Consider the following 17,656-nt stretch of genomic DNA (forward strand, 5'->3'; position numbering starts at 1 on the left):
TCGGCTCGGCGCGCCACCCGCTGAAGAAAGCCCCCTCCCCTTTTCTCAAACTAGCATTACTTGGGGTTTTGCCTCCTCCTGTTCCTCGTCGTCGTCCCGGAGGGCAGCCGCCGCGATGCCGCTTTACGAGGGCCTCGGGAGCGGCGGCGAGAAGACCGCGGTGGTGATCGACCTGGGCGCGGCCTTCACCAAGTGAGAGGCGTCCCTCGATTTATCCCCCTCCCACCTACCCCCCCCGCCTCCTGCTTCCTCTGGGCGTCGCCGACCCTCCCCCACCCCCTCTCGCTTAATTTTTATTGTTATATCGTTAATAATAATAATAGTAATAATTAGCAATAATAATTGTATGCCGCTCTTCCTCCATAGATCTCAGGGTGGATCACAGCATAAAAATACAAGATATAAACACAAAATTACGTGGTGTATCGACGTCTCTCCTTTTGCAAGGCGACGTTATATTTTTGCCTTTCGCAAAAAGGAGGGATGTTGCAGACTTGGAAATTTAGTTTTGGTTTAGTTTTGGTTTATTTCTAGGCCGCTTTTAAAAAAGCGAATCAAAAAGTGGCTTCTGGGCAATAAATAAAGGGGAGGTTATTAGGTTGTTGCTTTTATTTCAATTATGTATTTTGTGGTTTTATATTTTGATTGTATTCTGTGAACTGCCCTGATACCTCCGGGTATAGGGCGGTATATACCGGTAAATTCTATTATTATTATTATTATCCTGAGACCTCCAGGTATAGGGCAGTATATAAATTCAATTATTATTATTAAAACAACAGCAACATTATTTTAATTATTACTATTATTAAAACAACAACAAATAAATTGATGCATGTATGTATGTTCACACGCTCTCTCTCCAAAACGCCATACTGTGATTTTATGAACTTATATCATGCTGCTTCTCACTTGCCTTTTCTCCGAAATTAAAAAGACCCCAATGCTGCTGCCTTTACCAAAGACACTGTGGGTTGCTGGCTAAAAGCATTTTCTTCTGCCAATCCAGACAAAGTTGTTTGGGATAGGTTGGCATATTCATAGAAAAACACAACGTTTACTATACAATCTTAAAATTCCAGGTGCGGCTTTGCAGGCGAAACAGGGCCAAGATGTGTTATCCCTAGCGAAATAAAGAAACCTGGCATTTCAAAGGTTTGTTTGTTTGTTTCAATGGCTAACATTTGCTGTTTATTAAAAGCAAATCCATTTAAGGTGCTTTATGTGTGGGAACTTCTATAATGTTAAAGTTAATTTTTCTTTAGTATTATTGTTGTTGTGTCCTGAGAAGATTATAATCTGAAGTTCAACGCCGGGAAGGAATTGGAGGCAGGGGGAGACAGGGAAGCAAGATTTAGTTGTTTTGGTTGCTTGAGTTCAGTAACCAAAAACATCCCGACAGCATCCATCTACAATAAATAAAACATTAAAAATGACTGGGCCTTATTTTTCATCTTCTGTTGGTTTACAAATAAATCCTGTGTTCTACAAATTTATATGAGTATAATTACTAGGATAGGGACCCAGGTGGCGCAGTGGGTTAAACCACAGAGCCCAGGACTTGCTGATCAGAAGGTCGGTGGTTCGAATCCCTGCAACGGGGTGAGCTCCTGTTGCTCGGTCCCAGCTCCTGCCCACCTAGCAGTTCGAAAGCATATCAAAGTGCAAGTAGATAAATAGGGACCGCTCCGGCGGGAAGGTAAACGGCGTTTCTGTGCGCTGCTCTGGTTCGCCAGAAGCAGCTTTGTCATGCTGGCCACATGACCCGGAAGCTGTCTGCGGACAAACGTCGGCTCCCTCGGCCTATACAGCGAGATGAGCGCCGCAACCCCAGAGTCGGACACGACTGGACCTGATGGTCAGGGGCTCTTTACCTTAATTACTAGGATAAGTGATGCTGCATTTCTGTGTAAGTTGCTGAAACCTCCTAATAGGATAGGATGACAAGTCATGTGCCCTTAAACTGGTGTAACTATAAGTACAAGGGGTTGAAAGATGTGTTTAAGCTCTCTGGGGTCTTGCGAATAATCCTCCTAGCTAAACACCAGTTGTTGGGTGGCAGTGGTGACATTGGATGGCATCTTACCCTAAGCAAGGCAGACTGGACTAGGAGATGAGAGAGAGACTGAGGAGGAGGACCTCTATTAGCTAGACCAGTATTGGGCTGCTTGCATAGGGGTCTTGCACAGGAAAAAGTTCACTAGGTTCCCACTAGATTACAACTACCGAGAAAGAAACCTGTTGTTATTTTTTAAGCTAATTCAGTGTGTGTGGTGATGATGATGTCAAAAATGTTTCAAATGGACTTCTTTCACAGCCTGTCAAAGTTGTTCAATACAACATCAATACAGAAGAGTTATATTCGTACCTGAAGGAGTTCATCCACATGTTATACTTCAGGTAGGAGATGCCGCTGTAATAATTTTTCCTCTAATAAGCGATTGACTAGGAAATTGATTGCTTAGGTCAGGGGTTCCCAACAAAATTTTCTCGAGGACCCCTCATCGAGCCGCTATTGTGACAAGGACCCCCATTAATTCCTAATCCTAAAATTAAAAAGTGAGAGCCAAATTAAGAGTCTTTTTATATTTTATATTTATACGTTTTTTACGGTTACAACAGAGTACTCCATCAGTATACAGTTAGTTTTAATTTTCAGTTCTTAATGAGATGAGTTAAATCTGTCCTTTGAGTCCATTATTTCTGAAATATTAGGTTACAAACTTGAAACTTTCACTCTGAAATCCGACTGCATGTCAAGCCGATTCCTATATTTGTTTTTCATGAAACACATGGAAGAAAATGCTTGTTCACACCGATATGTGGTTGCAAATGGAAGGTATCTTTTTCATTGCCTTATCTCCAAGTTTCTTGTAGTCCTTGCGTAGTCCAACGCTTTGTTTACAAACACTACTGTTTTGCAAAGAGGCAGCGCGCGCCAGGGAGGAGGGAGGGGAATGGAGAAGACAGGGTACCTGCGCAGTAGTGCACAAATGAAGCCGACGTGCGCAAAGCATCTTGGGGAGGTGAGCGTTAGTACCGTCTTTCCCCCTTTTTAAGACGTAGGCATAATATAAGCCATAGCAGGATTTCTAAGCAATTGCGCGATACAAGCCATACCCCGAAAATAAGACATACTGATAGACCCTTCACCCACTAGCAATAACCCCCCTCCCGCCAGCCAACTCCCCCCCCCTAAAAATCTCTCCCCATTTTGCTGTCGTTCCACAGACACGTATTTCCTTTAAAAGCTTGTAAAAATGCACCGAACAGCCGTAGCTGCTGGCTGCCAAAGCCTCGTGATTTCCCTTTCCCGTTTCTGAGAGCATTTTTTTAAATAAAAGGATCCAAAAATATTTTTTTAGCCAAGCTGTGTAAGCTCTACTTGGTGAAGGGGAGAAAAGTGGGGTGGGGAGGAGATGAAGGCACGAGGAAGAAAAGAGGGGCGATTGAAGAATGCAAAGGCTGTTTTCCCTTTTAGGGAGAGACCTCCGTGCGCGCGTCTGTCTCTCTCTCCCCCCCCTGGGTCTCTCTCTCTCTCTCTCTCTCTCTCTCTCTCTCTCTCTCTCACACACACACACACACACACACACACACACACACACACACACAGCCCACCTCTCGCTTCCCCCCACCTTTCCATTCAATGCACGTTGATTTCCTCTTAACGGGAATCTCCCGTGTCTGATTGTTGTCTCCTTGCTTTTACCGAAGGCATAAGGCAGCCTTTTAAAAAGCCTGCTGCAGTTTTCTTTCTACCTTATGCTGCTTGGTTGTCTGTGGAGCTGCCCCTTTAAGGATTTGTAAGTAGTTTGGATCGCAGTCCTTGCCTTGGGGACTTTTTTTTATTTATTAAGGACTTTTTCCTTCGCTGTTTGCGAGCTGCTAAACGGAGCTGCTAAACGCTGCTCTACACAAAAGTTAAACTGCCGGTCCTAACAACACGTGCTTCCTCACCTCGCTGGCTCAATTGCTTCTCAATTGCTACCATTTACCAAGTCAGCAATCTTAATTGCTGCTTAGCTGGCTTCTTTGTTCTCAGCAGGTAGCTTCTTTGCTATCAGTGATAGCACTGCAAAGTGCTATGTTGTTGGAACTTCAGACAGTCTTGCAGTCTTGGGCAGCTGGCTGGTAGAGATCCTTACTTGCTTTAGGTATAGGCTACTGCTAGGACTGTATCACACAGATAGATTCCATTATACTGGTTTAGATTTAAGAAGCTCCAGTGTAGCAGATTGCTATTAAGTGAGTCCCCACCTTGGAGGAGAGAGAGAGCAGCCCTTCGCGAACATCCCAGGGCCGGGGAGAGAGGGCTGCACACCTCCCTTCCCTCAGACTCGTAATAAAAATACCAGTAAGACATGCCACCAAAAATAAGCCACCCTGTGGTTTTTTGAGAAAAAAAAGTAATAAGACGGTGTCTTAAAAAGGGGGAAACACGGTAGAATGCGCGTGCTGCCTCTTTGCAAAACAGTAGTGTTTGTAAAGCGCCACCTTTCTGCATACAGCAGAACTACTGCCTCTATCTAATTCTAGTTTTTCGCTAGACTCTGCTCATGCAGGAAGCGGCCAAAACAAAAAATCTGTTATCATACGAAATTTAATTTAATATATTTTTTATTCTAATAGCATCTTGCGGACCCCTCTGGCATAGCTCGCGGACCCCTGGGGGTCCCCGGACCACCTGTTGGGAACCACTGGCTTAGGTATCCTGTTGCAATACAGTACCATAATGTTTGTATCAAGCATTATAAAGTCTACATCCACATTTGAATTGTACATAATTTGGTGTTGCGTCTGTGAGGAGGCTCCCAGACTTTGGAGGTGGCTGCTCTTAGCGTTGAGCTCAGCTTGTCTGTTACCTGTTAAACAGGTAAGAGGCATCCTCGCTGCCTCAAAGACCAGCAGGTGCCTGTGTTTTTGCAGTACATAGGACATTCTGACCTGCAGCACTCTTTGAATCATACGTAGCCTAAGACACAGGAATTCTGTGCTTTGGCTTGTACGTTAGGCTAAGTCAGGATGGGCTGGAACCTTGTATTGGGAATTGGGAACTGGATAATATTGGAACCACCGGTCACCTGTCAGTCACCTGACATCACAACTACAGTGATTCTAGAAGAAAAATGTCCATCTGCAATGCAACGTAAACCCAAAATGTGCCTGAAGACAAAATAACAGACTCCTGCAGGCAGCAAACCACCTCAACAGCGCTAGGGAGTTTCTAGTGGGAAACTCCATAGTGCAACTAATCCAAATGGGGCTCACTAACAGAGTCTATCACTAAGCAAGCCCTGCTAGTAAACTAGCGTTCAGGAGCTCATTTGGAAGTCCTGGTTGTTCCTTCGTGGCCACATCTTTGCATTACTGCATATGATATCAGGTGCGAGGCAGGTGGGGATGATTTGGGTAGGGCTAACTGCCTTGCAAGCTATATTGGGACCAGTGTACAGTCTTACTGGTATTAGGCCCCCAAGCCAAAGCTGCTCCGCTTCTTCTCCCATGCCATATGAAGAGCTTAATTCCAAAAGGGGCTTAACGTCAGTTTTGACCAACATTCCATTTGGAAGAAAACTATTTCTGGCTAGGGCTCCCAGTGTGTTTCCAAGCACAATTCAAAGTGTTGGTGCTGACCTTTAAAGCCCTAAATGGCCTCGGCCCAGTATACCTGAAGGAGCGTCTCCACCCCCATCATTCAACCTGGACACTGAGTTGTCCGAGGGCCTTCTGGCAGTTCCCTCACTGTGAGAAGCAAAGCTACAGGGAACCAGGCAGAGGGTCTTCTTGGTGGTGGTGCCCTCCCTGTGGAACACCCTCCCATCAGATGTCAAGGAAATAAACAACTACCTGACTTTTAGAAGACATCTGAAGGCAGCCCTGTTTAGGGAAGTTTTTAATGACTGACGTTTTATTGTGTTTTTTATATTCTGCTGGGAGCCGCCAGTGTTCTCAAAGCTACGAACATGAGTTTGACCAAACTGTGTGAGGCAGTGGAAGACAGGAGTGCCTGGCGTGCTCTGGTCCATGGGGTCAGGAAGAGTCGGACACAACTAAACGACTAAACAACAACAACAACAACAAGGGAGCTGCCCAGAGTGGCTGGGGAAACCCAGTCAGATGGGTGGGGTATAAATAATAAATTGTTGTTGATGATGATATTATTATTTGAATGCAAACACAATTTTCAAGGCTTGCTAACACTGTGACTTAGGCCCACAATTTATACAAGATTTTTTATTTTGTATTGGTAGGACTCACGGCAACATCTACAGGCCAAAAATTTTTTTTTGTCAAAATTGACTTAAGCCCCTTTTGGAATTAAGCTCTTCATATACAATGAGGAAAAGTGTCCTGTCTCAGAAAGGCCATAGCAACTTTAAAGAGCAACATAATCTGTTTTCCGGCCTGTAAGTAAGGGAAGGCGGGGTCTCCTTCCTCATATTTTTCTGTGCCAAGAGGCAGCGTCCCAACATGTGACTCTGCCCACCCTCCCATCCCAGTCCCATCTGTACAACATTATTTCTGGCTCCCGTTGGTTTGTTAATTAGCTGTGCAGTCCGTCTGCAATGAAGCAAGTCCCACTGTGTTTGAAGGGATTGAATCCCATACAGCTTTAACAATGGATTGCAGCTTACGTTGAGTGACTGTGGAAATCACCCAAGTCTTGACCGGGGCTGATTTATTTTACAAGAAGAGGTACCAGCTGTTGATTCTGCTTTCTGGTCTCATCCATTCACTTTTCAGGCACTTACTGGTAAACCCCCGAGACCGCCGTGTTGTGATTGTGGAGTCTGTACTGTGCCCTTCCCATTTCAGAGAGACGCTTACAAGGGTTTTGTTCAAATATTTTGAGGTAATACATTCCAGACGTCTGCTGCAGCTGCCTGTCTACTTGTCTAGGTTTCTTGGGTTGCTTGTGGGGAAAGCAGCTGCCGAGCTCACCTGGGCTTTTCAGTAGCTGCTGTATAACAATGGCCAAAGCCTGGATCTCAGTTCAGCTTGTTTTAATGCTTCCATGGCAGCACCCGCAAAGCAATCCCCTTAAAAATGGAGCTTAGCAGGACGGCCAGGTGCTGGAGACCTGCCTTTACAGTTTCAACATGAACCTGCTGGGTGGTGCAGCCTAGAGCCCCTTATCTGCCCCAGTGGGGCTTATGGAGCATCCTCGCTTGCAAAGTTTTCCATACCGACCTGAATAAGCAGGGCAGACAGGTGTTCACAGAGTTAGTCAAAGGAAAGAGGAAGCTCTAATGAGCAAGGGGGAGATTTGTGTGTATATCAGAGCCCTTGCACCTGCAGAGCAAGTGCTGAATTATGATTGTTTATAAATATAAAACCATCTACATAATCAAGAGACACAATTCGATCGAAACATTAAAATGAATATCCATAGTTAAAATATGCAGCAAGCCCATTGAAACAGCACGGTGGTTAAAACAGGATCTTCAGGTCAAGAGATCTGTCTGGGGAATGCTTGTCTAAACAGCTGTGTCTTCCAAGAGCCGGCGGAATGCCAATACTGATGGGGGGCCACTCATATTTTGGCTAGGAGGCGCCACCAGTCAAAAAGCCCAGCTCTGTTATCACAAGGGCAGCTTTCTCCAACCTGTTGTCCTAGGCACCCCAGGCTACAAACACTCTTGAGGTCCCATCTGCACTATATGTCCAACCCAGGGTCCTACCACTTTAAACATGTTGGCGGCTTCCCCCAAAGAATCCTGGGAGCTGTAGTTTTCTATGGGATTTAACAATCACTCTTCCCAGGGAATTCTGGGAATTGTAGCTCTGTGAGGGAAATGGGGGTCTCCTAACAACTCCCAGCTCCCATAGAAAACTACAGCTCCCAGGATTCTTTGGGGGAAGCCATAGCTGTCTAAAGTGGTGCTGCTTTAAATGTACCATGCTGATGGGACTTAGCTCTCTCTCTCAAATACATCTAAAAGAACGAGCAGTAGCCTGCCTCACTGCATGATGGTTATATGAATATGAGAGCTCAAGATGGTAAAGCATGGTACTATAGAAATTTCTAGAGTTTTATAGGCCCATAGCTACCAGTTGCCTCAGAAAGGCAGGTGCTTGATGCTTCCAGACCTTCTAAATTTTCTTGCAATGTGTTCAGCTTGTCACCTCTGTGTTCCTTCCAGGTTCCTTCGGTGCTCTTTGCCCCAGGCCACCTGATGTCTCTCCTGACCCTTGGGATCAATTCTGCTATGGTCTTGGATTGTGGCTATACAGAAAGTATGGTGCTCCCCGTATCTTTTTTTTTACCCTCCGGTGTGACTACTTCAGGAGGAAAACATTAATCAAGACAGTGTTTAAGTCCCACAGTCAACCTACTCAACTACAACATTGGCAGGTTGGGTGGGGAGGCCTGTTTGTCTTTGCCAAACTTTCGGAAGACGCTTGATTATTCCCCATGCTGGCCCTACCGTGTTTCTCCGAAAATAAGCCATACCCCGAAAATAAGCCATAGTGATAGGCAGTTTAACCTTGCAGGTTGAACTGTACCATACTTAATAAAAAAAATAAGACATCCACTGAAAATAAGCCACCGTGTTTTTTTTTTGAGGAAAAAGAAATATAAGACAGTGTCTTATTTTTGGAGAAACACGGTATGAGGTCACACTTGCTTCTGCAACATGCTTTCATCACAATTCCATTCCTTTCTGTCTCACATTCTCCCTCTTTCCATATCGTGAATACAAAAAGATAGCGTGTCACTGGACTGCCTCTCGCCCTCCAAAAAACATTCTTCGAGCTTTCAGAGACCTCAGGGCTGGGGTATTTGGAGCCAAACAATATAGGTTTGTCGTCTTGCCTCTTCAGTCCGTTTGACTTGACAGTTGATTATATGGAGAAGGAAGCAGCTGTTAGAAAGAAGCGTGGTTCTTGTACCTGGTTTATCATAAATACTGTTCATGAAACATCCTTAGCTGCTTGCAGATCTATGAAGGAATTCCAGTTCTGAACTGCTGGGGGGCACTACCATTGGGAGGAAAAGCCATTCACAAGTAAGTTGATAGCAAAGATTTTCATAGAGTTAGAAGGGGGCCCTATGGGTCATCTAGTCCAACCCCCTGCAATGCTGTAATCTGAACAAAAGCATCCATGACAGATAGTTAGCCAACCCCTACTTAAAAACCTCCAAAGAAGGAAAGGCCACAATCTTCCATTCAACATCCTTCTTAAATTGTGGTGCCCAGAACTGGACACAGTATTCCAGGTGTGGTCTGACCAAGGCAGAACAGAGCAGTACTATTACTTCCCTTGATCTGGACACTAGACTTCTGTTGATGCAGCCTAGAATAGCATTAGCTTTTTTTTCCACTTCTCTTAAGGAGAAAGATTTTCCACCAGTCCTCCAAACATGACATCTGAATCGTGTGAGCATCCTCCAGTTGCCTTGCAGGCCTTTGTGGAATAGTTAACACTTGCTGGCTGTGAGCCACTCTGCGTCTCATAAATACTAGGAGCAGAAAGTTGGAAATGGCTTGTTGTGCGTATGCATCGTGTTGCTTGAATGCTATTTTTTGCAAAATCACCTTTTTTGCAATCTTTTAGAGAACTGGAGTACCAGCTGCTGGATCAAAGCACTGTGGATACAGGAACCACCAAAGGACAGAGCCTTCCCTCGGTGCTGGGTAATTATTAGTACAATTAATGAGAGGCGGGTGTTGCTTATTGGAACTGTTCAGAGGAGAATGGGTTAAATCCCCTCTCCCCTTCGATTTTTTTAAATAATTTTTTTTAAATTAAATTTTCTGTTTTACAATTTCAGGTAAGCATTTTGCATACTTGAAATATCAATGACTTCCCTTCTCTTTCTGTGGTTCAGATTGCATATCTAAAATCCCTGCATATTTTACAAAAGCTATACCAATCAGTTTTCCATTATTATGTCCATCAAAAATAACACCATTGAATTAATCATAATGCTGCCAGCGTTTTCATCTGTACTGTACACAATTATTTTCCACATATACAGTAAACGTTTTCCGATCTTCTTTAAATGTACGTTCTTCTTGTTCTCTTAGTCTATATGTTAAGTCTGCAAGTTGTGCGTATTCCATCAGCTTAAGTTGCCATTCTTCTTTAGCTGGGACCTTGCTCATTTTCCACCTCCCACCCGATTATTGTTACTAAAAGAAAAGTAGAAAGCAAACCCCTTTAAAGTTAGAAAAGGGAGTGTCAGAAACGGTTCATGAATTCTTATTGCCCCTAAGAAGCAGTGATCCACATGCAGGGCCGGCCCTACAGCCAGACTGGGTGGCGCAGGGCACCACGGCGCCAGCCCGCCAGGTGGGCGCCGCGAGCTGCGCCTGCCCGCTGGGCGGTCGGTCCACCGCGCAGCTGTGCCCACGGCAACCGCGCTGTGCCTGCCTGCCCGCCGCGTAGCAGCGCCTGTGGCAGCCGCGCTGCACCCGCCCACCGCGCCGGGAAACGGGGCGGGGGGGCGCCGGAGGCATACGGCGCCGGGGCGCTTAAGACGGCCCTGTCCACATGCATTACTGAATCTGTTGGTTTCCAACCATGAGCATGTTGGTTGAAAACATAAGAGCCCTTCTGCTGGATCAGACCAAAGGCCAGGCATCCCCAAACTTCAGCCCTCCAGATGTTTTGGACTACATTTCCCATCATTCCTGACCACTGGTCCTGTTAGCTAGGGATCATGGGAGTTGTAGGCCAAAACATCTGGAGGGCCGCAGTTTGGGGATGCCTGCCAAAGGCTCATCTAATCCTGCATTCTTTTCTCACAATGGCTGCCTCTGGGAAGCCTCAAGTTGGGCCTGAGCACAATATTCAGCGACAATATTCCCTGCTCTGCTGCATAATTGGGGGGGGGGGTTATCAGGTGTCTGCAGGGTGAGGTGCAAAGTTCCACACAGTACATTCTATCTTTGGGTGCTTACAGTTCTGTTGATGCTGTTTGAGCTAAATCTATTTTATCTGTAAGCCGCCTTGAGTTCCTGTAAGGAAAAAGGGTGTGGTATAATAATAATAATTAATAATAATAATAATGATTAATTCCTGTATTTTAGGTTCTGTTCCAGAAGACATCGTAGAAGACATCAAAGGTAAAATGACTGTCTTCATACAAATCTTCGCTTTCCTTTCATCCAGAAATTGCCATCTTTAGAGCTATGAAATAGATGGAAGAAAGGTTGAGTTCAGTGGCACTTATTCCCAGGAAAGGGAGCCCAGATTTGTAAACTTTGCAAGTCAATTTCCACCTTCCATTTCAGTGGAGGGAGCAAACCATTCCTTAAAAGGCAAGATGCAAATGCAATTTAACTTCCTGCACTGGGATCCTGTGCAAATGGGGGAGTCCCACCCATACACAGGATCTCCCGAAACCAGAATGGATCGTTGCACCAGGGCAGGGATTTGTAAACTGCTTTTCGCAGTCTTCATCTTTTTATTTATTTTATGGAATTTGAATGCCACCCTTCAGCCAAAGATGACAGGGCTGTTTACAGCATAAAAATACAAAACGAGAACACAAAATTAGAATCGAAAGGAAACCAATAGCCCTCCCCTCCCACAACAACATTTTAAAAAGGTCACAAATTGTTTAATCAGCCAAAGACCTGGTTACAGAGGAAGGTTTTAAGCCTGGTGCCTAAATATATGGAATGAAGATGCCAGGTGAACTTCCCTGAGGGGACCATTCCACAAGCAGGGATCCATTGCAGGTTGTGTTGCCGCCCTCCAGACCTCTTGCCAGTGTGGCGTAGTGGTTAAGAGCGGTAGACTCGTAATCTGGGGAACCGGGTTCACGTCTCCGCTCCTCCACATGCAGCTGCTGGGTGACCTTGGGCTAGTCACACTTCTTTGAAGTTTCTCAGCCTCACTCACCTCACAGAGTGTTTGTTGTGGGGGAGGAAGGGAAAGGAGAATGTTAGGCCGCTTTGAGACTCCTTAGGGTAGTGATAAAGCGGGATATCAAATCCAAACTCTTCTTCTTGTGGAGCCGACACACAAAGCAGGACCTCCGATGATTATGACTGGTCCCAGGTCGGTTCATATGGAAAGAGGTGGTCCTTGAGATATTGCGGTCCAGAGGCACTTAAGGCTTTATCGGTCGATACCAGCACTTTGAACTGGGCCTAGAAACAAATTGACAGCCAGTGCATTTGGGCCAGGCATCCCCAAACTGCGGCCCTCCAGATGTTTTGGCCTACAACTCCCATGATCCCTAGCTAACAGGACCAGTGGTCAGGGATGATGGGAATTGTAGTCCAAAACATCTGGAGGGCCAAAGTTTGGGGATGCCTGATTTGGGCCAAGATCAGTGTCAGGGTGGATTTGATTTGATTTAAATCAAATTGATTTACATCACGATTTAAATCACTAGTCAGTAAGACTTAATTTAATTTTTTTTTTTTACAGAAAGACTCATTCTTGCTGGTGTAATCTTAATATTTACAACCAGATGAAGGTTTCATTTTTGGAATCATAAATTTTCAGAGTAGTTTTTACAGTTATATCAACAATTACTGATTTGAAATGTATTAGAAATACATTGACAGATAATTATGATATTATTGTGAGGTTTAATAAGTTAACTCTTTATATTTGGACAACTTTTCTGCTGTACTTTATGGGAAGGAGAAAAATAACCATTTCCTTAATAACCATTTAAACAATCTATTTAACTAAAACAATAACATTATAGCATATGTATCCATGTTTGTTAACTGATGTGGTTAAATGATTTTTTTTTTTTAAAAAAAAAAACCTTACTAAGTTTTAGCACACATGAAAAACTTAAAGCAAATCCTTATTTCCTGATGAATAGCCTTTGGACTACAATGTAACTTAAATAGAAAACTATCTTCAGAAAGATTTTTCCTCCAAAAGCATTTTATTTTAAAAATCCAATTTAAATTTTAAAAAATCCAGTTTAAATAAAAAAAATCAAATTTAAATTTAAAAAATCTGATTTTTTTAACATTTGTTTTTTTAAAAAACCATTGATTTTTATCTACCCTGATCAGTGTAATTTGCTCAAACCGGTCTGCTCCAGTGAGTAACCTGACTGCTGAATTCTGCACCAGCTGAATTTTCTGAACAGTCTTCAGGGGCTGCCCCACATATAATGCATTGCAGTAATCCAACCTAGAGGATACAGAGCATAGATAACAGAAGTTAAGCTATCCCACTCTAGATAGGAGCGCAGCTGGGTCACCCATCGAAGCTGATGGAAGGCATGTTGTGATAGTGAGGGCACCTGGGCCTATAGCGACATTTCAAGAGTAGGCAACTTCCCGTCCCTATGCCCATTAAAAAGACTGTATAAATTGTTAGGCTGAGAACAGTTCTGAAACCATTTCTGCTCGTCTCTAAAGTTCGCACCTGTTTTGTGAGCGACCTCCAGCGGGGGCTGAAAATCCAGGCGGCGAAATTCAACCTCGACGGCAGTGCTGAGGTATGTGAGGAAGGAGCTGATAATTCCCCCTTTCAGTAAGAATGAACTTGATTTCCTTCTCTTTCGCTTTTCGCCTTATGACAGCCTCTCTCTTGTATTGCAGCGCCCCACTCCACCTCCAGATGTGGACTACCCGTTGGACGGAGAGAAGATTTTGCACGTGAACGGAGCCATCAGGTGAGAAACACGGCGGGGTTTTGCAAGGTGAAAGCAGGACTGAAGTTGCCCCTCCATCACAGATTAAGCTGATGGACTATGCTGAAATGGCAAAAATGACCAGCAGAATTAGGAATCAGAAAGACCAAAATGTTAATAAGGAAAAGGGAAAATATATAATTTATCTTAAAAATCCTTGCAAACAATTGAAATTATTAGCAGGATTGGAATGATACTTATGGCTGAATGTTGGACTGTGGTTTTAATGGTGATTTAACAGAATGGTGATTTTAACAGAATTGGATGAATAGAGAAGGAGGGGAAAAAGTTAACCTAAGGACCCAAAAGGGGGAAGAAGGAAGTCCATCGAAATTTATGGAATTCCTCTCTCTTCTTCTTCTTCTTCTTCTTCTTCTTCTTCTTCTTCTTCTTCTTCTTGTTTGACAATTATTTGTAATTTCAAAATCTGAAAATTTATTTTTAAAATTAAATAAAAAAGAAGTCGCCCATCCATTGCAGCAGTGTGGGGTATTGGTTAGAGCAGGCATCCCCAAACTGTGGCCCTCCAGATGTTTTGGCCTACAACTCCCATGATCCCTAGCTAACAGGGCCAGTGATCAGGGATGATGGGAATTGTAGTCCAAAACGTCTGGAGGGCCGATGTTTGGGGATGCCTAGGTTAGAGTGTTGGACCAGGACTTTGAGAGACCACAGTTCAAATCCCCAGCCAGCCATGAAGCTCCCTGGGTGACCTTGGGCCAGTCGCCATCTCCGAGTCTGACCTACCTCGCAGGGTTGTTGTGATGATGAAATGGGGAGGAGGAGGAGGAGAACCATGTACACTACCTCGAGGAAGATGGGAGGCGGTATATACATGCAATAAATAAGTAGTTTAAATAACTTTCACCTTTCACGCAAGCGTTTCAGGTGGCACCTGTGTTAAACACGGACGTAAGAGGAGTTTGGCTGCTGGGTCAAGCCAGAGGCCTCTCTAGTCCAGCACTCTTGTCTCCCATTGACCAACCAGGTGCCTCTGGGAAACTCGCAAGCAGGACCTGCCTTTAACAGGGCTGTTTCCTCACTTAGGACTCCCCAGCAGCTGGTCTTCACAGGCACCCTGCCTACAACAGGGGAGGTGGAACGACGCCCTTGTGGCTAGTAGCCATTGATAGCCTCAACCTCGGCCCTCCAGATGTTTTTGGCCTACAACTCCCATGATCCCTAGCTAGCAGGACCCAGTGGTCAGGGGTGGTGGGAATTGTAGTCTTTTTTTATAAATATTTTTATTAATGTACATACAAACAAACAGAAGATTGAAAAGAATAAAAACATACATAAATCATATAAAAAAACTATAAAATATGAAAACTATAAATTATAATTCATATATAAAAACTGTAAATTATAAATCATAATTGCAAATCATATATTAATCCTCTTTAAATCATAAAATAGTCTTGTTTGAAATCATATAATAAATATCAAAAAAATTAACATAACAGAAATATGCAACTGATTAAGGACAAAACAAGCGTAAAAAAATATAAACAGATAATAACATACAAATAATAAAAAGCTACCACCACCTCACACCCCACCCCACCCCTTCACCTCGTATGACTTCCAGTCACTTCCATGACTCTGGTTTGTATATATCTCTGTCGTTCTGCATACTTTTTCCTATTTTTTCCATCTTTAATTTTGGGCCTTTTATATTTCTGCCAGGAGGTTGGCTTTTTCTACCTGTTTCCTTAAATATTGTTTAAACATTTTCCAATCCTTTTCTAATTTTTCTTCTTTCAAACCTTTCACCTTTCCCGCTTTTATTGTTAAATTTTGATAGGCTTTCAATTTCATAATCCACTCCTCCTTATTTGGTATTTTATCACTTTCCCAATTCTTTGCGATGAGTAGTCTGCTGGCTACTGTCGCATGCATCACTAAAGATCTATCTCTTGCTTTTATATCATTTAATAGTCCTAATAGGAATAATTCTGTCAAAAAGGGAATTGTAGTCTCAAAACACCTAAGGAAGCCTGCCTTAGGATCACATTTCTGTAATCCTCTTTTAAAGCCATCCAAGTTTGTAGCCATCATTACCTCTTGGGGAAGGAAATTTCATAATTCTAACTATGCGCAGGACTTTATTTTGTGTGTTCTGCATCTTACAATATTCAGTTTTATCCTGTGTTCTAGTAGTATGAGAGAGAGAGAGAGAGAGAGAGAGAGAGAGAGAGAGAAATGCCGCTCACTTTTGACTTCCTGGGCAAACGTGGAGGCCGCTATCCAAAACACTCTCATCCCTGACAGCTCAGCTGGCAGCCTTGTAAACCCACATAGCCAAACAGAAGGAGCGACAAACTTTGCCCCGTGGGGGTGTCCTAATGCCAATTTTGTCCCTTCGGTTCGGCAGCTGGGAGCCGTTGTTTGCCGTCTCCTGGTCCCTTCTTCTAAGTCTGGATTACTCAAAACCTCCATTTGCTTTTATCCAATAGGGATTCTGTTGTCGAAATACTCTTTGAGCAGGACAACGAAGAAAAATCGGTGGCTACTTTGATCCTGGATTCGCTGGTTGAGGTATTACGGTTGGCACTTTGCTTCTCTTGGTTCTTCCAACTCCGCCAGTGATGAATCTCCTCCCCCCCCCCCCCGAAACAGCGCGCACTCCCCCTGCAAACTAGCTGGCCCTTCTGTCCCGGAGCAGAAGATAAGCTTCCTTAGCAAAGCTACAATGAACCTCTTGGCAGCCATACAGTTTCCGTCATAATGGCTGCCCATCCTCTGGTTGATCTGCTCCTCTCCCTGCCATCTGCGGCCCACTTCCCTTTCCCCCCGCAGATCAGTATATCGCTACACACAGAGAGACAGTGTGGCAGTCCTGCAAGCTCCACACCAGCCCTTGTTGAGCCCGTGGCCCAAGTGAATCATTTTCTGTCTTCCCTTTTTCCACCAGTGCCCAATAGACACCAGGAAGCAGCTGGCTGAGAACTTGCTGGTGATTGGCGGCACCGCCATGTTGCCTGGATTCCTGCACAGATTAATGGCAGAGATAAGGCACCTGGTGGAGAAGCCCAAGTATAAGGAGACGCTGGCATCCAAGACCTTCCGGGTGCACACGCCACCAGCCAAGCCCAACTGCGTGGCCTGGTTAGGAGGTAAGTCTGAGACATCTGTGAATTAACTTTGGGATTCCTTGAGGGGCTCACAACTTGAGAACAGGGCCTCCTCTGCAGTGGCCCCCCATCTGTGGAATGTTCTCCACAGGGAAGTCTGCCTGGCACCTTCATTATACACCTTTAGGCGCCAGGCAAAAACGTTCCTTTTTCACCAGGCCTTTGGTTGACCTGATCAACATCCTGTACCCTTTTAAAATGAGACCTCCGGGTATAGGGCGGCATATAAATTCAAATAACAACTACAACTACAACTCCAGCCCCGAGTCCATACCAAGATCGATCCAGAGGTTTGAATGAAGCCCAATGGAACAAATATTTCTTGTCCCAAGAGTCTTTAATTCCTGCTTTCTGTTCCGTGTTACAGGAGCCATCTTTGGAGCCCTCCAAGACATCCTGGGGAGTCGTTCTGTGTCGAAAGAATACTACAACCAGACAGGCCGCATCCCCGACTGGTGTTGCCTCAATAATCCTCCATTGGAAATGATGTTTGATGTTGGGAAAACCCCACCGCCCTTGATGAAAAGGGCCTTTTCCACTGAGAAGTAGGAGTCTGCCTGAGACACGGGTCTTGTTTGCATTGCGGCACTCCCTCACTCCCTCCCTCCCTTCTCCTGAGGTTGGACTGTGATGCAAGCAAGCCAGCAAGGTCCAATTCTGGAGCAGTAGACAAGCTATCAGCCGCTTCTGCTTCCCCAACTTAAGATGATACCCCAGTGATAATGTTTATTTATATGTACAGTCATTACAAGGGCCTGCACTTTCAACCATTCTTGTCATTTAAAGCATTCTAAAACCTATTGGAACCTGAAACTGCACTTCCAGGGTTCTCTGCCAAACTCAATGTAATGTTTTATTTCACACTTAGTAGTTCATTAAAACGTGTAATTTATCAGTA

General features: G+C 44.3%; 1 protein-coding gene across 1 annotated transcript; it reads left to right on the forward strand.

Moving 5' to 3' along the window:
- The first annotated feature begins 31 nt into the window (after positions 1-31).
- On the forward strand, positions 32-17,656 carry ACTR10 (actin related protein 10). The gene is made up of 13 exons (XM_035103360.3): positions 32-192; positions 1,083-1,155; positions 2,318-2,400; positions 6,745-6,853; positions 8,145-8,252; positions 8,944-9,011; positions 9,562-9,641; positions 11,040-11,075; positions 13,350-13,429; positions 13,533-13,606; positions 16,081-16,162; positions 16,539-16,740; positions 17,126-17,656. Exons 1-13 carry the CDS (start codon positions 116-118, stop codon positions 17,305-17,307), a joined length of 1,254 nt encoding a protein of 417 aa, XP_034959251.1. The 5' UTR covers positions 32-115; the 3' UTR covers positions 17,308-17,656.

The sequence above is a fragment of the Zootoca vivipara genome, chromosome 1 (genome assembly GCF_965207765.1).
Source record: "Zootoca vivipara chromosome 1, rZooViv2.hap1.1, whole genome shotgun sequence".
Lineage (NCBI taxonomy): Eukaryota > Metazoa > Chordata > Lepidosauria > Squamata > Lacertidae > Zootoca > Zootoca vivipara.